General features: G+C 37.8%; 1 protein-coding gene across 11 annotated transcripts in view; it reads right to left on the bottom strand.

Annotated features, from left to right (window-relative positions):
• Nucleotides 1–200: 200 nt before the first annotated feature.
• The window catches only part of LOC135205130 (insulin-like growth factor 2 mRNA-binding protein 1), a 355,998-nt gene continuing 328,447 nt past the window's right edge, over nucleotides 201–27,751 (bottom strand). For 4 of the 11 annotated variants that reach the window (XM_064235490.1, XM_064235481.1, XM_064235491.1 and 1 more), the window contains 12 exons: nucleotides 25,242–25,371; nucleotides 21,016–21,306; nucleotides 20,242–20,390; nucleotides 19,848–19,892; nucleotides 18,985–19,029; nucleotides 15,545–15,589; nucleotides 10,877–11,042; nucleotides 9,221–9,496; nucleotides 8,325–8,516; nucleotides 7,999–8,097; nucleotides 5,000–5,143; nucleotides 201–4,489 (listed from right to left, as the gene is read on the bottom strand). In XM_064235490.1, coding sequence (XP_064091560.1) covers nucleotides 4,394–4,489; nucleotides 5,000–5,143; nucleotides 7,999–8,097; nucleotides 8,325–8,516; nucleotides 9,221–9,496; nucleotides 10,877–11,042; nucleotides 15,545–15,589; nucleotides 18,985–19,029; nucleotides 19,848–19,892; nucleotides 20,242–20,390; nucleotides 21,016–21,306; nucleotides 25,242–25,371 — 1,678 coding nt within the window. In that variant the 3' untranslated portion in view covers nucleotides 201–4,393. Of the gene's footprint in view, nucleotides 4,490–4,999; nucleotides 5,144–7,998; nucleotides 8,098–8,324; nucleotides 8,517–9,220; nucleotides 9,497–10,876; nucleotides 11,043–15,544; nucleotides 15,590–18,984; nucleotides 19,030–19,847; nucleotides 19,893–20,241; nucleotides 20,391–21,015; nucleotides 21,307–23,437; nucleotides 23,657–25,241; nucleotides 25,372–27,751 lie in introns of those variants that run through there. The other 7 variants (XM_064235492.1, XM_064235484.1, XM_064235483.1 and 4 more) reach the window with 7 other exon arrangements.

The raw sequence follows: 27,751 nt of genomic DNA, 5'->3' as shown, positions 1-27,751 counted from the left end.
ACACAGTATTCAAATTAAATCAAGTATTCAAAATCAATCAATCAACACAGCAAAGGATAATTCCCATGACGTAATCGTATTTATTATTTATGTATGCGGACATCATCCTGTCTCTGTACCTACTATTCTCTAGTACTTGCAAACCTCTTTACATTTCAGTAAATGACACTCCAAACAAAAAGGATAAGAAAACATTCATAATAACCTGAAATTGTTTATTACTTGAACCAGTAGAGGAGAAGCAGAAGTGGCTGGTACCCAAGTATATTTTGGTAGTAGAGGTTGTGGCGGTGGTGGATTGGTGGTGGTTGATTAAAAGTTGGCAAAATAGGCCAAGCTCAGGTTCAGGCAAAAGTTGATTGGCTATGGTTGTTGTGACTGATGTGGAAGAGGAAGAAGAAAGAAAGAAAGAAAGAGAGAGAGAGAGAGAGAGAGAGAGAGAGAGAGAGAGAGAGAGAGAGAGAGAGAGAGAGAGAGAGAGAGAGAGACCTTTGTTAGTGTCGTGCATCCCCTATCTTCAACAGCAGCAGCGCGAGGCACACGGTGGGAGGTGCAGAGGCAGCAGGGAAATTACTGTATTTTGTACACTTCATGGAGCGCTACTGCGCCAGAGGGTTGCACCAACATAGTAGTAATAGTATTCTGTAGTGTAGAGCATCGTTCAACAACAAGCCAAAAAATGTGTACTAGATTTTCTTGTGTCAAGCCAAACCAATGGACCATGTTGGGACCTATCAGTCATGAGGTTGGGCAAGTTACAGAGGCACCTTGAGAAGGGGTTATGTATATGCCTTGAACAGGCGCACAGGGTTGCATTGGCCTGGATCATCTCAATCTACCCAGTCAAAAAATAGCTGAACGTTGACTTCCTTCACAACAACTGCCCAATGAACAGGAATAGCTGGAATGCATTTCCAATAGATAACCTTTACTTTTAAGTTTTAACCAGAAGCTCCCACTTGACGACGAGAAGTCTAAAAATATGTCGTAACTTGGAACACGTTTAAAGTGCAGTTCAATAAAACTAATAATAATAAAGGCTTCATATATATATAAATATATATAATCATTCATAACAATATTAACTGCCTCTAGCCAAGTGGGAGTTAATGGTTCCATCCGAGTCATGTTAACACTTACTCAGGCCAAATGCAAAACACCTTGGAACAAAGACACCCTCATCAACTTAGCATGGGCATAAGTGGTGAGGTGGTGACTTGGCCAGGGCCATCATATTTCTCGTATATTACAGGAGCCCCAACCATACCCACTACCACATCACTTGCGCTCTCCGCTAACAGCGGGAGGAGAGGTGGACACAGCAGCCACGAGCACAGAGCTGCGTCCACAACGCCGCCTCCCCTGCACTGGCGAGTGGGAAGAAAACCAAAGCAGCGAAAAATGTTATTTATCCTTTTGCTTATGTATAGAAATGCAATGCAATGCAAACAAACAATTACCTGTTAAATGATGATGATTCAAAAAATTCCATTTTGAAAAGAAAAAAAAAATGAAAAAAAAAAACAAAACTTTCTTTCCACCCGCAAGTCTTCAAGTGCTTCACAAATTATGTCAAAAGTGAACCATGATGGGTAAGAATTCCTCATACATAATCTAACATAACAGCTAAACAAACTTGATACTATGAAAAAGGCCCTTTGGCTGAATACTAGAAGAATATGATTCTGAAATCGCTAAAAATCTGGTTAAACCGTTCATATTAATTTGAATGAGCCACAAGGTTGAAGTAAAAGTGGGAGGTTAATTTGACAGATCCCAAAAATTGAACTTTTGAACATTTGACTTTTGTTTCTCTTCTGACTATTATCCCTTCTTCAAGCATCCAGACAGAGGGCCCCGAAACCTGTCATCTGAAAGGTAATCTGTGAGGAAACTGTCACATACACTAGCGCAAAAAACCAAGTGCTGTTTAATCAGACGACTAATATGGTACCACTGGCGATTTGGAACTCAAAGCAATACAGTATTTTAGTACAGTATGGTTTTGTGAGTTATACAGCATATTATTCCTTATGGATGAACTATTCAAACGTCTTCAAAAATGACCAATTGTCTCTTTTCAGTCCAGTGGGAATACAGGCAAACAGAACTTCATATTCAAATAGAGCGTCTACATGGAACGCACCTACGGCCAATGGATCTCTGCACAGGCTTGACTTTCAACTCTGAAACATTACTGAAAACCAGCTTGGCTGAAAAAAGCCAATTAAGAGCATAACAAAGTTTACATTTAACACAGCCAATAAAACTTCTAGCCACTTCAAACAGGAACCTAAACTAGTTGACAATGATGTTGGAGAGTTGAAGTCTAACAGCATCCCGAGTTATAGGAATGGCGCTCTGGGTATGGTATGGCTAACTGCTATACATGACCCACAATTCATTGTTTCTTCTGGCTGCTTAAGGGCTCTCACATACGCACCCATAGGTGCAACTCTATACTAATTGGTCACTGAGATGCATTGATAGAGCTCCAACGACTTGTCGTGTTAGCTTAAGCAGCCACGAAGTAGTGGGTAAACTAGCTCATATCACATGGTTGGTTAACTGTATCATGCCCAATGCTTCACATTCTTTGTCGACGGGAGCAAACGGCAGCATTTTCAGGCCCAGACCAACCCAGGGAGTCAGTGAAAAACAAAATACAGCAATAGCCTATAACATTCATGCAAAATTCTCTACTTGAGACTGTCACACCGGATGGCATAAGACACAATCAGCCGTGAAAGAATAACAGTAGTAATTAGTACAGTTAGAAGTTAATTTCAAATCATTTTGTTTCCTTTTAGTAATCATTAGCCAATTCAATTCAGAAACTGATTGTGTAGTATACTACATTGTTAACAGCAAGAGATTGCAACCATTCCCCTTATTACAAAGTAAAACAGATTTTCCTGGTGCTTCCTTCACAGAAATGAAAAGTAGTAACAGACAAGGCTTATCTATAATAACACAAACATTTATTTTGAAGAAGAAATATGCATGAAAAAGTCTCTGGGGTGGTCTGGGAACTGACATAGTTGGCGTAGGAGTGAGGTAGCACATGTGGGGGGGAAGGGAGGAGTGTGCCAGTGGCCCTCCACCCCACGTTCACAGACACAGCATGCAGCAGCAGCAGCAGCAGCAGGCTTGTGTACTGCAGTAAATCAGCTTCTTGTCACCTGAGTGGTATTCAATGTTCATGGTACTACAAAATCAGTGGGCATTCTATATAGAGTATACGTTATTTCCTGTTTTGCATACTTTGTTTTTGTTTTGTGAGTTCAGAAACTTGATCCCCTGTAAATCAATTTATTTTATTTTACTTCTTGTTCAACTGTGGGTGTCCACCGTTATGGAGTAGCGGAAATGTTGTGACTCGAGCGTGCGCCAAGTCTCTGGTGATGAGTCAGCCTATAGGGTCTAGTATTGACCTAGAGAGAGTTGGTACGTGGAAAGAGCTGACAAGGCTTTCATTTTTTTGATATAGCATTTTCCATGCTATGATTATAATATCTTCCTTCATTAAAAAAAATTTAACAAAAATTGCTCCAACAAGGTACAAAAATAAACTTTGTTATAACTTTGCGTACAAAAAAGACCATATTATAACAATGGTCCATCATATTCCACAAACTTTTGTACTAGTTAACTAAACAGCGGAGCCCTGATATCAACAGCGCCCACACTAACTAGACGAGCAGACACCACTTCAACACGAGCCAATAGGCTTTATCGTTGCCTGGTGTACTATGACTCGTCTCAACCGACCGCAAAATTGACTGGTGGGGTCGGCATGTGTACACAGGGGGTCAGAACTCAACACAGGAGCCTCAGGTGTGCACCTACAGATGCACACATCATAAGCCTAAATGCGCACACATGCGTGCACAAGCGGCTTGTTACTACAACAATACTCTCAGTCACAACTCTTTCTGGGACCCAGGACGGGTGACGGTCAATCCAAGTACAGTATACACATCACACGTAAAATGGCAAAAGGTCACATCACATGATCACCTTTTTTCTAATTACAGGAAAGGCATTTACTATAAGCAATTCACATTTTGCCATAAACCAATTGATTTTCCTCTATGACAAAAATAAGAGATCCTACAAAATACATCAACGCAAATCAATTTAACTACAATGCAATACTCTACTCAAGACTTATCCCCCTGAGATCCGTGATGCGTTGGTCAGGCTCAGGTCAGCCAGCCTGGGCCCCAGAGGCAAAACAAGCAAGCAAGCGAGGTCAAGTGAGGGTCAGCCGCCAACACACGCAGTTAGTCCTTTGCTCCAAAATCTTCTCTTTGGTATTTCGCTTGGGGCGTACGGGTCCTAGCATGCTAGCGGAACTTTTCTCGAGTCGATCATCTTTTTAACTAAGACCTCACTGCATCCGTGACGTAGAAGGTCCCCGGCTACCGCGCCCACTGCTAGGAGCTGTTGACATCTGGATGATAGCTCTGATGCGGCGCTGAGCCGACTGTTCAAGGAGGAAAACGTTAGGTTCAATGAGTTAGTACGCAATACTTAACTAAATTGCTGTCCTAAATAAAAGTTACAAACTAGAAACCTTTACAATTAAAGCTAGAACTAAGTTATGAAACATGATTGCAAAAGTTAACACATTCATGACATTCATAAAGCTACCACAATGTTAAATATTCAAAAATAAGAGATTTCCTCTAAAGTAAGTGGTGCAGAATCACAAAACAGCAGCAGCAAAGATGTTTTATTACTAGAATTTCATTCTATGTAGCCAGATCGGATCATATTGGTTACTACAAAATGTCCCTCATTCTGACTAACTAATGGAGAACTTTTCACTTCCCCTAACAAACCACCTTTAAGTGACCCCTTTCCGAGTGTTTAGAAGTGTGTTTTATTATAACTATTATTCTATTCCACAGAAACTTATGCAGACATTATACAACTTCTATGACGGCTTAACTTACGGGCATCATCAACCACAACAGACAAATGACTTTTTTACCTGTACAGAGAAGAAAGGGCCTACAATGTGGACGGTAGTATCTTCAGAAGTAGTGGAGCCTTGTTGAGGAAGCTTAATTACTGAACCTGTCTGACGTTGGAGATCACGAACATTCTGACCACCTTTACCGATTATTCGGCCGACCTGAAAAAAATATACCATTAGCAAATTCATGTGCAGAACCCTCCCAAATAGGATGCACTGATAGGGGCATGAACAAATGAGGAGAGTACTGTGGACATCACTTTCAACTGTCCAACCACAGAAAAATTCTGTACTTTAATTAAAATGAAATGCAAGTTCACACGCAAATTGAAGTCAATACTTTCGACGTGGAAATTATAACTTTCATGACCACATTAAGATACTATTTAATCATTAAAATCCTTCACAGCATCCTTGAAAAAAATTATGTTCAATAAAACTTTATTTCAATTGAAGGGAAATACATGATCACATAGTGACGACATTATATACCTCACAATGTGCCAAATACAAACTGAACAACACAAATAACCAAATTTCATTAACTCAAAATCTACCAGACACAGAAAAAACAAATAACCTTTTAAGCACTTGACTCGCATGAAATTTACAATGATTTCAAAGGAAAAAAAATATGAAACCAACTAAGTAGAACTTTAGAAAACCAATAAAATTCTTTTTTAATAAAATGGGAAAATTATTTTCAGTACAAATCCAATATTCTCTTACAGCAAAGAAACAAATAAGCTTTTAAGCACTTTACCCACATAAATTATTATTATTAATAGGGGTTAGTTTTTCCAGACCTCTGAGTCTCAAGTAGACTCTTCTCGGGCTGGTTTACTCGCATAAAATTTACAATGATTTCAAAGGCTACAAAAAATGAAACCAACAAAGTACTTTAACTCTACATGAAAAATAATTTTTTTTAACAAGAAAATTATTCCTTCAATACAAATCCATCATTTTCATACAGTCCACACCTGTGGTATGTCCCAGGCACATCAGTCTTTTGCCTAACAGAGAAAGAGCTATAGCCCTCGATGTGCCACCTGGAACCTAAGGTATTATCTGGATATGAGGTAGCAAGTTAGTTAGGATTAAAAGCAGATCACCAAAGGGATGCCCGGGTCCTAGAAAGGTGCTCACGGCCTAAATGACCAGGAAACAAAAGCCTAAGAATGTTCGAGACCAATTAAGAGCACTTAGGGACTAAAATTGGTAAAGAATCCTATTTTCAAATTGTTGCAGACATGGTGCTTGTAAAGAGGGTAGGTGTCTACTGATCCAGGAAGTGAGGACAATATAAGCAAGATGTTGAAACAAATAGTCCTGGGAGGATATGTCCCGGAAGATACCATTCAAGAAAGTATAACTGACCACCTAATACCAGTAGTACCAAGAAGTTCAACTACTCTATATCCAGAGAGGGTATATCCCTATAATAATAGTACTTGCAAAATTAAGACTTCAACTCCAACCAAACCACAATTAAAGAGACAGTCATCCTCTCAATTATGCATGTTCACCTATTAGGCAACTCTACATTATTAAAAAAAACTGGCACCCAGGCACTCAAAGTGTTGGCAATGCGCCAAGCATTGATATGACATGTCGCCATGTGGAGGAGTAATGATGATAGTTTATATTTGACAACGTCTCCAAGGGTTGAGAGAGAGAGAGAGAGAGAGAGAGAGAGAGAGAGAGAGAGAGAGAGAGAGAGGATTAGTGATAGAATATGGGAGTGGAGTTGTAAATGGTGGTTCGGTGGCTTCTCCCGTAAGCGTGTCTGTTGTGGTGCTCTGTTGTGTAGTATGTCAGTGGCAGAGTCTGTTACGGGAGTCGAGAGCAATAAGGCGTTCGTGGAAGGCATAAAGTTGGTTTTGGCAGCAGTCTTGTCCGTTGATGTGTTAATTGATAGATTTTGGGGTTGTACAGTTGTTGCGCGTGTCTGTCTGGTTGTGGTGAGGTTGAAGAGGTTGGTAGTAGCGTTTCGGTGGTCTGTGATTGGTGTTGGAAGGCAAAAAGTTGGTTTTGGCAGCAGTCTTGTCCGTTGCTGTGTTAATTGATAGATTTTGGGGTTGTACAGTTGTTGCGCATGTCTGTCTGGTTGTGGTGAGGTTGAAGAGGTTGGTAGTGCGTTTCGGTGTCTGTGAGTGGTGGTTGGGACAGTGTTGGTGTTGGCAGGTTGTTGTGTTCTTTCGGGCTGTTGGTGTTCGTCTGCAGTGATTTGTCGGGTTGTTGAGTGGTTGTGGGGTTGTGGGTCTCCGCTGGTTGGTTTGTGATTGGTTATCAGCGGTGGTTGTGTCTCGGCTAGCTTATAGCCTATGTCTAGCGGACAGCACCGCCTAGCCCGTGTTTGTGTTTTGTGTGTTCTGTATTTCGTTGAACCAATTGTCCTGCAGGTTAAAAGTAACGTAAAGGGGAAAGTGCAAGTGTGGGAAATTTTGTCAGCTTGTACGATTAACGTAACTGTGGGAAGTGTGCTTGCTTTTTTTCACTTAGCTTTGATTTTGCCACAACCACAGCATAAAATTCACATAGACCTATGAAGTTATTCAGCATTGCGATGAAATTGGCAGTAAAAATGTCTGAAAGATGTAACAAGAGGAAAACCTTGCAACTACACAATGAAATGATTGTTGGGATGGTGTGGAAAGTCAGGTGGAAGAGAATATGAGGGGTTGCAGCTAGGGGCTGAAAGGACACTACAAAGAACCTCAAGTAATGCCTGCAGTGCATTGCACAAGGTGCACTGACAGCACTAACGCTCCCAGGGAGCAAAGCAGCTAATGACAGGGACAGTACATAAATCATGAGAGCTTGTCATAATAGTTGGACAATCTAGCATGAACCCATCATAACACACAGTAGCGACTGCTTGGCCAATTCTAATACGGCAGAGCAACCGAGACGTTTCGAGATTTTCGGTTCACGACAGTTTAGGATAGAATTAGTGAAAGTTGGAAAGAGGTCTTCTGGTCTTACTCAACTACGAGTTTCGTTTGACTAACCTGCGATGATGGAACTATGATTTCAACTGTTAACCGAACATCCTCTACTCCAACGCCATACCCTTCCTCTCTTATCTTCTCAAAGATAAGGAACTGCGCCTAGAATGGAAAGCAGGGAATTAGTTCCAGTTCTTAACAAGCAATTTTAGTGAAATGGGAAACTGGCCATTTGAATACTGTACTGCATGTACATATATCTTCCTGTGGTACATACTATATACATACTATTAATATCAGCACAGACAATTCTTTAATACCATCAACTCATAACAACTTTGTTGCCCTATCACATAAAAAATGAGAAACTAGAAAATAACCGCATCTACCTTCCACTGGGCTTCAGGGGTGCCAACAATAGTAACTTTCCGCTCTGTCTGTTCGGTGGGTCGTCCTTCTTCCTCGAGTGCTGCAATTTTCACCGATGCCCCACTAAACCGAATTATGTTACGAATATGAGAACCTTTCGTACCAATGATTGCTCCTACTGCTGAATTGGGGATGTAGAGGTATGCAGTTTCCTGTAAATAAATAATTCATATTAAGAGTTAGGTTTTAGGGGGCATTTTATTCTGGAAGAGGATCATCACACTTATCGAGGTCTAACCTGACCACCGAGTTGAGAATGTTCTTTACTAACAATTTCATTCACTATTAAAGAATATGAAGTGAAAGTGACATACACCTCAACGTAAGCTTTGATGAATCTAATTCCCTTCACAAATCTCTATAAGAATACAGTACACTGTATACCTACAAACTATGTTATCTTTCCAGTGAGAACTTACAAAGATTAATCTAACTTACAAAAAAAATCTACCCTAATATATTACAATCTTATTTGCTCCTGAAGTGTTGAAATGCCTTGAAATAATTCTTACCTTATAAACATATTAATCCATTACCTACTGCAGATCAATACAAAGTAGTATTTAAGAACAGCCAAGTGTTACAAAATATCTTAACTACTTGCGTTGCCAAGTTCAGCCAAACACCGGTCAAATTTCTTATAGAAGTAGGTAACAGTTTTGTATATTGACTATAAAACAAACATTAGCAATGTTCAAAAATTCAATTTTAATAAGAACACCAAGCAATTTCTATGTCCCAATATTGCTGCGCAGAGGCCAAGTTGGAAATGAGACCGTCAAACAAATTCATAATCTGTGCAAGTCGCCCATATCAGCGACACAAAAATGCGGCGAGAGCTTTCTCCTGCGCTTACCTCACACACTTCTGACCCATGAGAACCATGGCCCTGGACAGGAGATGGATACAGGGGAGGGTATGTGGTCGGAGAAGAGCCGTACATGCCCATGCCACCACTCGCACTACCGCTGCTGCGGGGAAGTCCAAAGCCCACAGTTGACATCATGGCCATTGGATGTAAACCTGGGAACATGGCGCTCTGAGGAGCAAACGCTTGCAAGTCATTTTCATAGCTTGTCCTAAGGCGTGAACTGATCATGTTTTCTGCTACTGCTATATCATCAATGTTGCCCTGTGGGAGAGAGTGCAATTATTCACAGTTCTTTTATCGCAGTTGTTACTTTGCATGTACCAAGAGTGCCTTTTAAAAAGTATGTAATCTAGTTACAAAAAGTTATGCATAAGGAAATCAAATTATAAAATAGCAACTTGGCATTGTCCTAGTTTACCCATAGTATTGGGGCATGACTAAAATCACCCTTTTTCTCCGGAAAATTATATTTCTTATATTACCATATAAATTATACAGATATCATTGTACCTCTATTTTGTATATATTAAACAGTATATCCCGATGATTATAAAATTAAGCTCACCTGTTTGTATAGGCATTTGAGCCCCAAAATAAAATAAATAGGCGGCATGGCAATGAAAGGAAAGTTGTATTTATTTCTACTCATCTTTGAAGCACCATCTACTCTTCACAGTCATTGAAGAATATCATCAAGTTACTATGACGTACAAAGATGGTCAAAGACATCTTAAGAAATCATGAATGCTAGTAGACCTGAACTTAGGACTTAGTAGTAGGCTAAATCTTAGCTTGCTTTTTATATAGAAAGCAGGGATAATGGTGTCCTACAAGATTTAAAAGGTGCATGGGAACAATCACAGCTTATACATCACAATAATACACATTTTAAACTTGCAAGTCAACAAACATTATGACTAAAAATGAATATTCAGAACTAGAATTATGAATAACATCAAAGAATGTGACTAAAGACTATGGCTTAGGGCGGACGGATGAAGGCTATCATACTCTATGTCATTTCTTTCACTAGTATGCAAATTGGTTACATTAGTTTTATTTACGCCATAAGAGCACAATTAAGTACTAAAAGAAAAAGTCCTCTTCATACACACTTGAGTTCTCTTCAATGCAAGACACAACACTTGGCCAACAAACACAATGAAGTATGACTGATCTAAAATAGCAAAAATTTCACAAAACCCAAGAACATTGACCAACCCAAAAAGGGGCTACATACTAACCGCAAAATTCTTCAAAGTAAGTAAATTTCATTCCCTGTAATGAAAAAATCAAGAACACTTTCCCTGGTGGTATTACTGATGCAACTTCTTGAAAGTTTGAAAAAGCTGTATTACAGGTACTGTAATACCATAAACAGATGTGCACCACTGCCTTCATTTCAAGTGTTTTATGTGAAAATACATACTGGGACTTCCGTTAAATTGTCACTCATGGAGTCATTTGACAGAAGGCTGACCTACTATTGACAAAGACTTGCTACATACAAATAGCTGCCATAGAATATACACCTCTAATTTTAAACATACAAAACACCCAAGATATGAGAACAATCATTTACATTTTATTGTAAACAGTGGTAACAAAATAACAGCTAAGACAGGATGTCAAAATAACTACCTTTATGGTAATAATTCTTTCCAGATTGAAACTGTTGATATCATTTATACTAGAAATGGTGATCTTCGTACTGGTGTCGTCCATGATTTTCTTGATGGTGTTCCCTCCTTTGCCGATGATGCGGCCAATGAGATTGTTGTGAGCAAGAATCTTCAGGGGAATCTCACTAAAAAGGAAAACGGGAGACATTTTACATGATGAAAAGTCACGAGCAAGATGAGAGTCAAACATTACTACTAGTTTGTAAGCATTCACTATTAAGATAACTTACCTGATACTAATTGTAAAATATATTGAACTGCCATAGAGAATATAAAGAACAAAGTATATATATCCTATATATACTTTTAACTTATTTATATAATATACAGTGGGCCCCCTATTTGCGGATTTCTCTCTCGTCCATATCTAACCATTATTCACGGTATTTTTCTATGAGAAAAACACAAATCCCCGTTTTTGTTTTTTTATCAATTTCATCATAAAATGCACTGTGTTAGTTATTGAAAAAAACGGGTATAAAAATTTTGAATGGATTTTTCTGGAGTTTTAACAAACAAAATATGCCATTTTCAGATTTTATAGGAAATCCAACTATTCGCGGTGTGTGTGTGTGTTTTTTACACATCCCTCGCAAATACGGGAGACCACTGTAGTATATACTTTTAACTTACTTGTTAAGCGTACCATTTCAAAATAAATCACCAATATGACCTACAGGTATGCATAGAATCAAATTTGTTAAGTGTTTAGTAATTGAGAAATACTAAACACTATTTTAGAATCAAATTTGTTAAGTGTTTAGTAATTGAGAAATACTAAACACTATTTTGAGACATATACTAAACACTAAAAGAGCAAGACAATACTAAATACATTAGGGGGAGAGAAAGAAAAATCTAAAATACATTAGCTAGTACTGTAACTCCTCCTTTCGTTTGCCTTAGATTAAAATGAGTTCCTTTACACTCAAAAGTTTTGATAAAAAACTGCTTATACTCTTTGACTGAAGCAAAACAATTACTGTAACAGAAATACCTGGCTAGTCAACATTCAAAATTAAACATACATTGCTGTACACTGAGAAACAAAGAACGAACTAACCAGATCTGCAAAAATTCAATAGTATATCAAACTATGATCACTTTCATTAATGAGAGAAGAAAAAAAAAAAAAAAAAAAAAAAAACACACACACACACAAACACCTTTCCCAATTGTAAAAAATTCAAACTGCATTACATTAATCAGCTCTGAAGCACAAAATTATTTCAAGCTTGGTGCATAATTTTCTCGTAAAACTTTCTTCACGAATCATAAAAACTCTTTGCACTACTTCATTGGTATATGAGATATTCTTAATATGTTTAGTGAAAAAAGATAATGATGAAACTGCACTGCAAACACGATATCTCTCGTTCTATGGTAGTTTCCAAGACCCCAATGAAACTGGACAGCCAACATGATATCTCACTCTACAGTATAGTTTTAAAAGACCAAGGTCATCTATTATCAAAGGATCTGTTTCCTTATCGGTGATAAATATTGGAGCCGAGTACTGTAATGTTAAAAGAGAACAGTACCCACAAACAGCAGAATGCAATGCTGCTGGGAAAAGAATTGGTCTTCGTAAGTGATCAGCACCATTTTGTATACAAGGTTTAAATGATGTTATAATTGGTATCTTGACCAAAAATAAATTGGAACAGTCATTTCCCTGTAAAGCCAGGTAACCTTTCATCTATATCAAATGAATTTCCAATATTGAAATTTTAGATTGCTTACATTTTTCAGCTAAAAGAATGTGGAAACAAATAACCATTGCGCTATGAGAGTACCTTCCAGTACACCCTATAGCTTGCCTGGTGTAGTGTATTCTAGGTTGTAACAAAGGTCCACTGCACTAACTACTCAAGATCCAAAATGCATGCACAAAATACATCACTCTTTTGTACAGTATCTCAAAGAAAAATGCTTTGTTGCAGTGTCTCTTACAAGCAGATGTACAGCAGTAAAATTTACCATCTACAAAAGGTGAAGTTTCAGTACACCAATTAAATACAATGTTCACCTTTTATCCTACTGGTCCTAAAATTTGATCAAGATGACTTTAGTGCAGTATTTTGTGTATTATGTAAACACACTGAAGATGATTTGGGATGGCAGGAAAAAGAACATTCAAGGTGGTAGTAGTGGTATCAGTTAGATGGGCCAGCAAACTGTGAGGTCGTGACTCCAATAGGGAATTCTAGCAAAATGTGCATGATCAAACTACAATCTAACCATGTAAAGGTTAGAGCAAATCTAACTGTACAGTAAACAACAATCTAATCTTGTATTTGTTAGAAAAATCTAACAGTAATAAGTAGCTTCATTCTTATAAACAGACCAGTCACCTTGCTGCACTTACAACTATGATTAGTATAAAGATTTTCCCAGAGAATACTTATTCTGGAACAAAACTGGCCCCTGGGGCACTGTAACAACGCTTAATCTAAACCTCATATGGATGACTGCATACTACTTTGATAACTGTAGCTCTGTTCTTGAAATTAGACTTTTTCCTACATATTTCAATGTATGTTAAAACTTTGGACCCCTACTGTCACTATTTTGCCACAAGCTTTGAACCAGATAAAGTAGATTCATTTTTCTGGTCTGGTATTACAAGGGATTTTTAAATAACCTCTATTTTAAACCTTTTTTTCTCCTTATTTATCTACCTCCTTTTGGAACAGGATAAGGACCCTACCTGAACAAACTTGTATCTCTGAGCCAGGAATGCTTTATACCAGATCCAATAAATTTGGAGAAATTTGAAAAAGTGAACGATTTACCAACTAAAATTCACCTGGAAAGTTCAATTAAGCTTACAGCTGCTCAGGCCAGAGAAGGTATCTTGAACAAATGCTAAACTAACTTGAGAACTGTTAAATACTGTTAAGTTTCTTGATGAAGTAATGAAACTGAACTTGTGAACTCCATGCACCAACTACAGTAATCTTCATCATTAGCTACCAGTGGGTCAAGTCTTAAACCATGGTTCAAAAGACCTCTCCTTTTAGTTATGGAACTTCACTCAAAAAAGCATTTCAATTTAGAGAATACTTCATTAAACAAATTACAAACCATTTATCTGACTATCAAATATTGTACAGGAATAAAAGATTATTTAAGCAAATTATTTAGATTAATCAACATCAATAATAATGAGTACAGTGCTACCCGACTTTTTCGTGGGGATAGGTACCACAAACCACGGCGGAAGTGCAAAACTCCTTTAACAACGTTCATAATTGCCAGATACCAGGTTGCTCTTAAACTAAATCGCTTATAACAGACTATTTTTTACCAGTTCACTACCTCATTTAATATGAAAAAAAAAAAAAAAAAAAACAAAGTGAATTAGTGATAATTTTAGTGATATGGCCCAAAGAAAATTGGCAAATTGGTTAAAGTTCATGTGGAAACGTGAAAAATACATTCCACAAAAATCTGTGACAAAGTGGTGTAGCACTGTAGTGTGTTTGGCTAAAAAAAATCAAATGCTTAAATATTCACTCACTATAAATACAATATTATAAAAAATACTCAAGATCAATCTGAGCCCACTTCCAATTGCCAAATGGGCCTCATGTGAAAACTACCCTTCAACCTCAGCTGTAAAATTTGACTCGCCAACCAGACACATGGTGGATAATAATCTAACGCTTGGAGGGACACCCACTAGCCTCTACAAGACAATGCAGAAACGGCAGTCCAACAAACATTACCTTTCAACCTTAGCAAGACCTATTTAAAAACCCAACGCTTACAACAAAGTTTGACTGTCAGCATCAAAAGCAGGTAAAATCTAACTTTCTTCTACTCTAAAAGCAACAAAACCATTACCATATATTCAAAACCTTAACTAATGCATAAACCTGCAGTTGATTTCTCTGCCATCAAACACTAAACAGCAAACTACCTGATGGCATGACCCTAAAATTTGCACTGAGCTACAATGTCTAAGATTTAAAGCCTCAAATACCTATAAAGCATAAACACTTTCCACAAAGGGCTGAAATCCCCTCAATAAATCTAAGACAAAGTAACAGTTATTCCACAATATAATCAGTACAACACGCATCTGAACACTGAAGCACCCAGATGCTTTTATTGCCAGAACACACCAAAATCCATTTGGTCAATCTCTGAGCCTTAGAGCACCAACGCAATCCATTAAAAGTACAGGCAGTCCCCGGGTTACGACATTCTCGGCTTAAACGTTCCGAGGTTACAACGCTTTTCAGTTATATTCATGAGACATTATTTCCAGGGTTACGACGCCTACAACGCTCATCTGACAGATGAAATATGACACCAAAAATGGAAAATAATCAATATTTGAAGGTTTTTTTGATGAAAAATGCCATAAGAATGCAGTTTACATAGTTTTCAATGCACCCAAAGCATTAAAAGTAAGGTTTTCTTAGGATTTTTGACAATGTTCTGGCTTACGACGATTTTCGGCTTACGACGCGTCTCAAGAACAGAACACTCGTCGTAACCCGGGGACTGCCTGTACTCTACTTAACTTTATAAAAAACAGAATCCTTAAAGTATCCTTAAAACCAACCACTCCTGATCCTTAGCCTTAACAAGCACAACACAACAAGAGATCCCTCACCCCTTCCTTATGTTATCTGCCTCCGGATCCATGTCATCCAATCCCCTGCAATCAACAAGTTTGAAAAATCACTGAAGATGATTGGAAAGCCCCTGGAAACAGCTTTCAAAACAGAATTAAATGCTTAAATATTCACTTACTAAGATCAATCTGAGCCCACTTCCAATTGCCAAATGGGCTTCATGTGAAAACTACCCTTCAACCTCAGCTGTAAAATTTGGCTCGCCAACCAGACACATGGTGGATAATAATCTAACGCTTGGAGGGACACCCACTAGCCTCTACAAGACAATGCAGAAACGGCAGTCCAACAAACATTACCTTTCAACCTTAGCAAGACCTATTTAAAAACCCAACGCTTACAACAAAGTTTGACTGTCAGCATCAAAAGCAGGTAAAATCTAACTTTCTTCTACTCTAAAAGCAACAAAACCATTACCATATATTCAAAACCTGAACTAATGCATAAATAAACCTGCAGTTGATTTCTCTGCCATCAAACACTAAACAGCAAACTACCTGATGGCATGACCCTAAAATTTGCACTGAGCTACAATGTCTAAGATTTAAAGCCTCAAATACCTATAAAGCATAAACACTTTCCACAAAGGGCTGAAATCCCCTCAATAAATCTAAGACAAAGTAACAGTTATTCCACAATATAATCAGTACAACACGCATCTGAACACTGAAGCACCCAGATGCTTTTATTGCCAGAACACACCAAAATCCATTTGGTCAATCTCTGAGCCTTAGAGCACCAACGCAATCCATTAAAAGTACAGGCAGTCCCCGGGTTACGACATTCTCGGCTTAAACGTTCCGAGGTTACAACGCTTTTCAGTTATATTCATGAGACATTATTTCCAGGGTTACGACGCCTACAACGCTCATCTGACAGATGAAATATGACACCAAAAATGGAAAATAATCAATATTTGAAGGTTTTTTTGATGAAAAATGCCATAAGAATGCAGTTTACATAGTTTTCAATGCACCCAAAGCATTAAAAGTAAGGTTTTCTTAGGATTTTTGACAATGTTCTGGCTTACGACGATTTTCGGCTTACGACGCGTCTCAAGAACAGAACCCCCGTCGTAACCCGGGGACTGCCTGTACTCTACTTAACTTTATAAAAAACAGAATCCTTAAAGTATCCTTAAAACCAACCACTCCTGATCCTTAGCCTTAACAAGCACAACACAACAAGAGATCCCTCACCCCTTCCTTATGTTATCTGCCTCCGGATCCATGTCATCCAATCCCCTGCAATCAACAAGTTTGAAAAATCACTGAAGATGATTGGAAAGCCCCTGGAAACAGCTTTCAAAACAGAATTAAATGCTTAAATATTCACTTACTAAGATCAATCTGAGCCCACTTCCAATTGCCAAATGGGCTTCATGTGAAAACTACCCTTCAACCTCAGCTGTAAAATTTGGCTCGCCAACCAGACACATGGTGGATAATAATCTAACGCTTGGAGGGACACCCACTAGCCTCTACAAGACAATGCAGAAACGGCAGTCCAACAAACATTACCTTTCAACCTTAGCAAGACCTATTTAAAAACCCAACGCTTACAACAAAGTTTGACTGTCAGCTTCAACAAAAGCAGGTAAAGTCTAACATTCTTCTACTCTTATAAGCAACAAAACCATTACCATATATTCAAAACCTGAACTAACCTGTAGCGTGTGCCCGCGAGTTTTGAATTTTCTGTCGTGACGTCAGAGACCTAAGCTAAGTATATATCTGGCAGGGAAGTTCATGTACAAAACTAAGACTTAAGTAACAGTTATTCCACAATAATATCAGTACAACATGCATCTGAACACTGAAGCACCCAGATGCTTTTACTGCTAAACACCAAAATCCATTTGGTCAATCTCTGAGCCTTAGAGCACGAAGGCAATCCATTAAAAGTACTCGACTTAACTTTATAAAAAAAAAAAACAGAATCCTTAAAGTATCCTTAAAACCAACCACTGCTGATCCTTAGCCTTAACCCTTCGTGGACTGGTGGAGTCCCTGAGACCCCCAGTGAATCTTTGGTATGACATATCTCTTTCGCTATCTACTAAAAAATACCCATATGCGATTAATTTTATCATTAGTGGTTTATGAATATTCACAAGTGTTAACAGCTTAGGATAATCAATTTTAAGGGAATGACAGCTAAAAATACCTCTGGGGTGGGGTCCGTAGGGACCCCATCGGTCTTCCGTGTCCCTAATTCTTCCTACTGGTTTGGTTTGGTGCAATTCTAAAACTCTGTGTTTTTTTTAGCTTAGAGCACTCTGCCTAATCTACATATCAAATACTTTTTCCATAATATTATTTCTGAAGTAATTTACTGGGAACACTTAGGAAAAATAAACGGCAAATACCCCTATCATTTCAAGCATCGCGGTATCGCAAAGTGCAATCAACAAAGTTTGGCTTCAGCAAAGATCACCATCTTATGATATGCAGCTATGTCCCAAAGATCAATAAGGCAGTAATTTTACTGAGCACAATGCATTATGACAATAAGATACAAGAAGATTAACCTTTCAAACCCGATATGATTTTGGACTATAATGCAACAAAAGGTGGGGTTGATACCATAGACCTCTTAGTCAAGAACTATGCATGTAAAAGAATCACCAATAGATGGCCTTTGGTTATTTTTTACTGGATGATTGATGTTGCAGGATATAATGCTGCTGTATGTTTCATGGAAGAAAATTCTAATGTCTATACTGGAAACCAAAAGCGCAGGAATTTTGTCTCTGACTTAGCTGAACAGCTTTGTAAGCCACAGATCCAGCGGCTTTTCAGAGATTTACAAGCTAATTTCCCAAGGCATATAATTCAATGTATGGAAGCCTTCATGAGTAAGGAAGACACAGCACCACCCTCTACAACCCAAGAAACCAAGAAAAGGCGTTGTTTCAAGTGTCCGAGGAAGCTGGACACACACACACACACACACACACACACACACACACAAAAAAGTGCACATAATGGACTCAGTGTGTGATGCACATTGTAACTTTATTTGTAAAGATTACATATCAAATTTGCTTGATGTGTAAGTCGCATTGTGTCAAAAAGAACCAAAAACAATAACCTGTATGTCTTTTTTGTCATTAATTGCTAATATTTACTTGTTTAATTGAGGAGAATTGTAATTTTGTAAAGGCATTTTTCACCTTTTTTTTTCTTACACACAAATGGGAATTTTTTTTACAATAATTACAAAAAGTATATTGGGTTTCATCATAAAAGGCCTGAAGAATACACATATAAAGTACAATAATTTTGAGTTTATACATAATGTATTTATCTGACTCAAAAGAATGGTGTCCGTGTGGACCCCATTAGTCTTCTAGGTAATTTTGAAACCCCCAGTCCACGAAGGGTTAACAAGCACAACACAACAAGAGATCCCTCACCCCTTCCTTATGTTATCTGCCTCCGGATCCATGTCATCCAATCCCCTGCAATCAACAAGTTTGAAAAATCACTGAAGATGATTGGAAAGCCCCTGGAAACAGCTTTCAAAACAGAATTAAATGCTTAAATATTCACTCACTAAAATCAATCTGAGCCCACTTCCAATTGCCAAATGGGCCTCATGTGAAAACTACCCTTCAACCTCAGCTGTAAAATTTGGCTCGCCAACCAGACACATGGTGGATAATAATCTAACGCTTGGAGGGACACCCACTAGCCTCTACAAGACAATGCAGAAACGGCAGTCCAACAAACATTAGCTTTCAACCTTAGCAAGACCTATTTAAAAACCCAACGCTTACAACAAAGTTTGACTGTCAGCTTCAACAAAAGCAGGTAAAGTCTAACATTCTTCTACTCTTATAAGCAACAAAACCATTACCATATATTCAAAACCTGAACTAATGCATAAACCTGCAGTTGATTTCTCTGCCATCAAACACTAAACAGCAAACTACCTGATGGCATGACCCTAAAATTTGCACTGAGCTACAATGTCTAAGATTTAAAGCCTCAAATACTTATAAAGCACAAAAACTTTCCACAAAGGGCTGAAATCCCCTCAATAAATCTAAGACTTAAAGTAACAGTTATTCCACAATATAATCAGTACAACATGCATCTGAACACTGAAGCACCCAGATGCTTTTACTGCCAGAAAACACCAAAATCCATTTGGTCAATCTCTGAGCCTTAGAGCACCAACGCAATCCATTAAAAGTACTCTACTTAACCTTTTAAAAAAAACAGAATCCTTAAAGTATCCTTAAAACCAACCACAACACAACAAGAGATCCCTCACCCCTTCCTTATGTTATCTGCCTCCGGATCCATGTCATCCAATCCCCTGCAATCAACAAGTTTGAAAAATCACTGAAGATGATTGGAAAACCCCTGGAAACAGCTTTCAAAACAGAATTAATCGTAAACCCTATAAATCAAGTGTTGAAATAAATGAGTTATTCGGAAACCTGCAAAGGAACACTTTCAACTACAATGGGTAAACATTGACAAAAAAAATAAAAGAAAAAAAAGTTCAACACCACAAAACAGAAAGGTCCTCTCTTTTTCACAGATGTTAATTATGCAAGCTATATGAACATGAACCACACACAAACAAAAAATATAGTAATGCTACAATGAGAAATGAACACAGTCTAGTAGCAATATCATGGGAAAGAAGGAAAAATATTTACCCTTTGTTTGTGTTTTTTGCTTCCTCTTGCATAACTTCTAATATTCTTTTACAGGCATTGGTGCAGTTTTCTGGATTTCCATAGATCGTAATTGCTTTCTCTAACGATCCAGCGTTGTCCTTTCTATGCACATCTACACGAGCACGAGTCTGAAAAAGATTGGGAATGTAAGAACTATGCTTGAATGAACTCTACATAGGTCAAAGGCCCTGTTAGTCTCCAGGGGTGCCCTTAAATCTTACAGATCTGTGGCACTAAGACTACACAATGAGAATGTAAAATAACAACCTTTTATATGAGAGCAACTCATCAGGAAGCAGTTAAGAGTTAACTCCATTGGTAAATGACTACAAGCTGCTTATTTGATTATAAGTACTTGTACAAGGATTGCTATTGAATTTCAAATACAAGATCTACTGTAGATGGACTAATAACTTCAGTATCCAATTCCAATCCTTTAATATAGATGCTTTTAGGAAAATGATCAATCAAAATAGGTTAAATTCAAGAGACGTGTGTCAGAGGATGGGAAAATCCAAACCACCTTCAGTTGCACAGAACACTGAAGCTAATCAAGTAATAAATCCAAGTTATTAACAGATATTGCATATTGCCTACATTCTGTGAGAAACTGTAAAACATATACCGTATCACGCTTCAAAAAGTAGCACGTGTTTAAGAGGTCAAAGTAAACTAGTTTAATCCTTGAACCCTGACAACGGCAAAAACCCGACCCTCCAATACTGCGATGCCGTGAAAGTACAGTCAAATTACCTGTTGTGTGATTGTCCTAATTGTGGAACCCTGCCGACCTATAATGGCCCCAACCATCTCGCTGAGTACCAGAATGCGAAGAGGGAAATCGGTATGTCGCTGCGACGGGGACGTCGCCCCTGGACCGCCCATACGTCCGCCCATCGGTCCTCCGCCCATGGCGCCTCTGGGGTTCCGCCTTCTATCCATGAGTCTGTCTACTCTGAGAACTCCTCCGTCTAGGTTGTAGCCGTTTAATCTCTTGGCAGCTTCTTGGGCGGCGTCCATGCTCTCATAGGTAACATGCACCACCTGCGGAAAGGAATTATTGGCCATTAAAAGGGAACGAACAAGTTTAACAGCATTCTGGGAGCTATTTTCAAAATAATGAAAGTGGTCTATGGGAGGGACTATACAAGATTACAGTACTTTGGATGTGACATACAAGATTACAAAAGGAACTACTATATGAAGATAAAGCAGGGCTCTGACAATACTTATACATACTGAGGAAATTCTTATTAAACAAAGCAACCATGTGCAGTAGAGAGAGGTGTATTTATACAATTTTCTGTTAGACACAGATAGTCCATGGTTAAGGAAATAAACATAAAAAATTTAAAAAATCAAATCTTCGTCAATAATACTGGGCATCAATTCCCTTGAACAGGCCCAGGAGGAGAGAGAGAGAGAGAGAGAGAGAGAGAGAGAAATTACAAAATTTTTCTTTCATTCCACAACTAGATATTGAAATCTGTAAGGAGATATTTAGGCCTCCCTCTCTCTCTCTCTCTCTCTCTCTCTCTCTCTCTCTCTCAGCATTCACAAATTTCCAACACTGGAAATGCCACAGCCACCATAGGCCTAAAAGCTTTTGAAGGCCACAAGCAGAAAGCTTGTGAGCAGAGTAACAAGACACTGGATGATAACCACCTTCAAAGAGAGAAAGAAACTGACTATTATCAACAGCTATTTTAACGATTAACGAAGAAAATTAAAAAAAAAAAATCAAAATTGCAATGATTAACGAGTCAAAATTCAGACAAACCCGTTAAGTTTAACAATTAACGAAGCCACAGGTAGGATAAACCCACGATTTTAACGATTAACGAAACCAAAGTTCGGATAAACCCGTAATTTTAACGATTAAAGTAGTCATAATTAAGATAAACCCGTTAAGTTTAACAATTAACGAAACTGTGATTCAAATAAACCTATAATTTTAACGATTAAAGTAGTCATAATTAAGATAAACCCATTAAGTTTAACAATTAACGAAACTGTGATTCAAATAAACCTATAATTTTAACGATTAACGAAGCCAAATTCAGATAAAACCAATAATTTTAACGATGAACGAAACAAAATTTCAATATAACCCCAAATTTAACGCCTTGTTTTTTAGGCCTACTATGCGACTCTTGGGTGGCGCACGGCCGAAGTTCGGGGCAAAATGATCCTTCAGAACATTGGGCACTTGGGTTCAACTGCCCATTCTAGGTATTTAAAGTAATATCGATCAACGTGAACGCGAAATTTTAAAAAATAAATATATATGACCCTACAGATAAACAAATTCGTACTCAAATCGCTAGCAACGTTGCTATGGGGTCATATTTATCCCCAATTAATATGGGGCGTGATTTTTCACAAAATGAATAATAATTTGATATTTTGTCTAAATTTTACTCAAAATATGGTTTTGAAATTGTCAAAAGTACGTGTTCACGTTCCTATAGGGTTTATATAGGATTATACTATCGTCGACGGCCGAACTACCGATAGTTTACTATTAGTAGACTTTAGTTCATTCATTAAATGGTCACCATTACGGTAATTAGTCTCGACATGAATTAAAATTAAATTATATATATAATAACACAAAATTATTCGCTAGGTCTAATGCAGTTTACTATCGTCTACAATCGATAGTTTACCATTAAATTTTATTACTCAAGTCTTTATTTTATTAATTAAATGGTCATCATAACTGTAATTAACCTCGGAAAAAATCATTATAAAAACGAAAAAAAAAAAACGAAAATGTCCGCTAGGCCTAAAGTCACTTACAAAAGTAGATTACTATCGTCCTACTACCAATAATTTACTATTATAATTTACAATTAATTAGTCATTATTTCATTCATTAAATGGTCATCATGACTGTAATTAGTCTCGGTATAAACTGAAAAAGTTAAAAAATTATAAAAAAACTGAATTGTTCGCTATAGGCCTAACGTCACATACCAAAGGTTACTATCGTCTACTACCCGATAGTTTACTATGATTCGCATCGATTTCGTTCATTAATTGGTCACCATGACAAGAATTGACCTAGGTAAAAAAAAAATAAAATAAAAAATAAATAATAAAAATAGCAGACAATTCAAAAATAAATTTAAAAAAATGGCAGACGCTTTCACTGACATCTCCGACCACTTACCAAAGTGGTGGGCATGAGTTTCTTGCCCCTTTCGCCACCGTTGTCATGTGGCCTGGCGCCATACCACACCATCTGAGGTCACTGATGGATTCCCCGAAAAGAGGTCACGAGGTCAAAAGCCAACAACAGAACACCCGAGAACAACAACAACAGCACGGAAGACAGACAGCAAGAGATGTTACTCCTACAACGTCCTGGGCGCTAATGAGGGTCTGTCACGTGGCTCCCGCCTTATAAGTTGGAAGTGTTCGATTCGGTAAATATGGCCAATTTTTATTCCCTACAATAATGCTTATTTGCTGTTCATTTTCTTATGGAAATAACGCGTTACGTGACGTCTTAAATAACGTTCAATGACAAGGTTGTTATATAACGAATACAAATATAACACACAAGACTCGCCCGGGCGTTAATGCTTGTTGATGAAAATGACTTTTAGGATACTTGAACAAATTTGTCCGCCTTAGTGATGGCGGTATGTAGTACTACAAGTTACGATGAAGAAAAAAAAACTTTTAATACATTCCTCCAGCCATGCTTTTGACTTCGAAGGTTCTTTTGAGATACGCCAACCGTTTCATATTTTATAGAAACTGTCAGCTGACGTCAAAAGCCTTTTCAATATTATTTTTAACTGTCAGCTGACGCCAAGAGCATCAACTTCTGTCAGGAAAAAGAGTCAGCAGCTGGTTTTCTGACCTTATGAATATACGTGTATACGGACATAATCAGGACAAACAATAAGGCTATGATTTTTGCACACAGACGAATCTTCAACAGCTTCTGATTTTTTAATGACAAAAAGAGGGAAATGGACTGACAGTGACTCTCTCTCTCTCTCTCTCTCTCTCTCTCTCTCTCTTCTCTCTTCTCTCTCTCTCTCTAGGTTAAGTGAGCCTCTAAATCGTAACTTCGTAACTACGCAAGAAAGATCGGTGACAATGGCTGCTGGCCAGTTTATGTTGGAAAGACTAAACGGGGACCACATAACCACATATCTGACTGCAGAAAGACGGCTACCGTTAAAATGCCAGTCATGTTGGAAAGACTATAAACGGGGGACCACATAACCACATATCTGACTGCAGAAAGACGGCTACCGTTAAAATGCCAGTCATGTTGGAAAGACTATAAACGGGGACCACATAACCACATATCTGACTGCAGAAAGACGGCTACCGTTAAAATGCCAGTCATGTTGGAAAGACTATAAACGGGGACCACATAACCACATATCTGACTGCAGAAAGACGGCTACCGTTAAAATGCCAGTCATGTTGGAAAGACTATAAACGGGGGACCACATAACCACATATCTGCCTGCAGAAAGACGGCTCCCGTTATGCCAGCATGTTGGAAATAAACAAAAAAAAAAAATAAAAACAAAACAAAAAAAAAAATAAAACCCCTAAAAAAAAAAAAAAAAAAAAATTGAAAGCCATAAAAAGAAATCACTAAAAAAACCAAAAATCCCCAAAAGTGGAAAAAAAAGACTATAAACGGGGACCACATAACCACATATCTGACTGCAGAAAGACCACTACCGTTAAAATGCCAGTTTATGTTGGAAAGACTAAACGGGAACCCACATAACCACATAATAGAAAGGAAAAAAACAATAACAAAATCACTAGGCTCATTAATAAAAAACAAATGCTAGACTCATAACTTGCTAACGATGTTTGGAAGGACATCTCTGACTGTAGAAAGAACAACCACCATTAAAAAAACGACAAATAATAATAATAATAATAATAATAATAATAATAATAATAATAATAATAACCCTCTGGGCTCATGATACCTGCGTATGTCCGTCTCTGGAGGCGTACTTTTCACACTTCTCGATCTCGCCCACACTCCGGAGGACTCTCTCCAGCTCGTCCTGTCTAGCGTGTACCGGAACGCCGCTCACTCTGACTCTCGTCTCCAGCCTATGAAGGGGAAAAAAGAAGAAATAAAAGCTATTATTTAATAGATGAAGCAATATTATTAATCCTATACAATCATATAATATATACATCTATGTTATAGATATGTATATGAACTGGAAACTAGGCCTATACTCCCCTTACGAGGAAGGCAAGACACAAAAAAAGCTGCAATTCTTCAGTTTTCTTAATTATTTTGGTCCTAATTCAGGTCAATAAACCAGTATTATTAATATTATATAGTATATATATATATATAATATATATATAATATCTATATAATATATATATATATAGAAATATAAAATGATTGCTTTGGTAGAGTGATTCGTGCAATTGTACTTAAGAGGATTAGACTAGATGCTGGTGAATGAAGCAATTAATGACAAGGAAATATTCTGTCAAGTCTTTTATTGTTGGGGAGTGTTGGAGACTGGCGTTGGCGATTTGGTGGAGATACCACCAAATCGCTCTTGAGTCTTGACCACAGTCTCTCTCTCAAACTCCACAACAGTGACGTTGGAGATTAGTTGGAGATCACGTTGATTGTATGTATAACCTTCCCAACACTATCTCCACCAAATCTCCAACATCGCAAAATATTCTAAAACTTATTACATTACAAATGACCACAATTTATATTACAATTTGACTAAGTCTAGTGTGTGTAATACGTAAATCTTATTCGGACCGTGGCTGATTCGGACCTATATAGTCTTAGCTGATTCGGACCTTTGTTTTGGGTGATTCGGACCCATACAAATAATTTTATAATATAGCAATGATATTAGGGAAACCTTTGATGAACTTTCAGGCAAAGTCAGATGTGGAAAATGGAGAACTGGTCAGTGTTTGGGCGCAGTATTAGGTCAAACAACCATGTGGACGGGGTGGGATCATAAGCTGAAAAAAAAAAGCCAAAAAAGTAACCTCGCATTTTATTCACTTATATCTTTAATATAGGCAAAGGAAATGCTGAATCAGGTGAATTAAGCTTGTCAAAGAGGGCAAATTTGAGAGACATCAGAAATTTAGGTTAATTTGGGCTTGATTTTAGCTTTATTTTTACATGAACTATTTTAAAAATTAGACCAATATGTAACTGTACGAAACGTGAGAGGGAGTGGATTTCCATTGCTTCCCCATAACAGACTTTGGAATGATTATGAATTAAAAACATTGAAACAATATCATAAAACAATGCCACATATGTTACATATGTAAACGCATAATAGATTATCAATAATCCTTTAAAAATGATTACCATTCTCTTGTTTTTGTTGGAGGGCGAAGATCTAATCAATATGTAGTATTAGTGACAGTGATCGGATCAGTGACGGTACTACTGATATGTAATGTAATGCAGAATAATCACCTCACCAGTGGTGAGTTGCAATAAATGGGAAAAAATTATAACCACAATAATGTCAATGGTACTAAAATTGAAAATAGCTTGAGAGAGAGAGAGAGAGAGAGAGAGAGAGAGAGAGAGAGAGAGAGAGAGAGAGAGAGAGAGAGAGAGAGTGTAGGTGTATGCATGCGTATGGTTTTAGGTGGGTGTTCTTTAGTCCTTTTGTTTTATATAGGCCTATGTTATTTTATTTTACTGTCATACTCAGTTTTGTACTATCTTAATGTTTTTGTTTTCGAGTTTTTATTCTTCTTGATTGTTTAATGATTTTCATTGTGCTTCGCTTAGTTTACATAAACTTAATATTTTTATGTAACCTCATATTCTCAATTTTTCGTCAGTCCGTCTGCCGCCAGTCAGTCTCTCCGCTGCCGAAAGTTACTACTGCTTTGAATTTTAGTATTTTCATACTTTTTCAGTTTTGTTTACAGTTCCAAATTTGATTAGGATATATATATATATATATATATATATATATATATATATATATATATATATAATATATAATATATATATATAATGTACTATGAATCATTCAATATATTACACGGGCTCTCTCTCTCTCTCTCTGTGCGTTCGAGGTTAGACACACACGAAGTGAGAGAGAGAGAGAGAGAGAGAGAGAGAGAGAATTAACCCAAACCGCCGAAAACACACCCACGGAGATAGCATCGAACCACAGCCCGCCATATACATATACTCCTCTCTCTCTCTCCTCTCTCTCTCTCTCTCTCTCTCTCTCTTACTTGTACCTGCATGCAATAAACACCCCCCACAACCCCACACTCCCCCCCTTTTTGCCCTTTTCCAGCGATAACACCCCTTTTTCTCCTTACACTCCGCGTAACCCATTGAGATAAAGTCCCCCATTCAGGCGCACGAGAGGTGAAAAGAGGGGGGGGGGGGGGGAAATACCCCCCGCCCCCGTCAGGGGCAGAAGGCTGCGGGGTGAAAGAGCTCCAGATTTGGTTT

Source organism: Macrobrachium nipponense, chromosome 48 (assembly GCF_015104395.2).
Source record: "Macrobrachium nipponense isolate FS-2020 chromosome 48, ASM1510439v2, whole genome shotgun sequence".
Classification (NCBI taxonomy): Eukaryota; Metazoa; Arthropoda; class Malacostraca; order Decapoda; family Palaemonidae; genus Macrobrachium; species Macrobrachium nipponense.
Note: the sequence above shows the minus strand (reverse complement) of the source record. Positions and strands in the feature narration are given on the sequence as shown.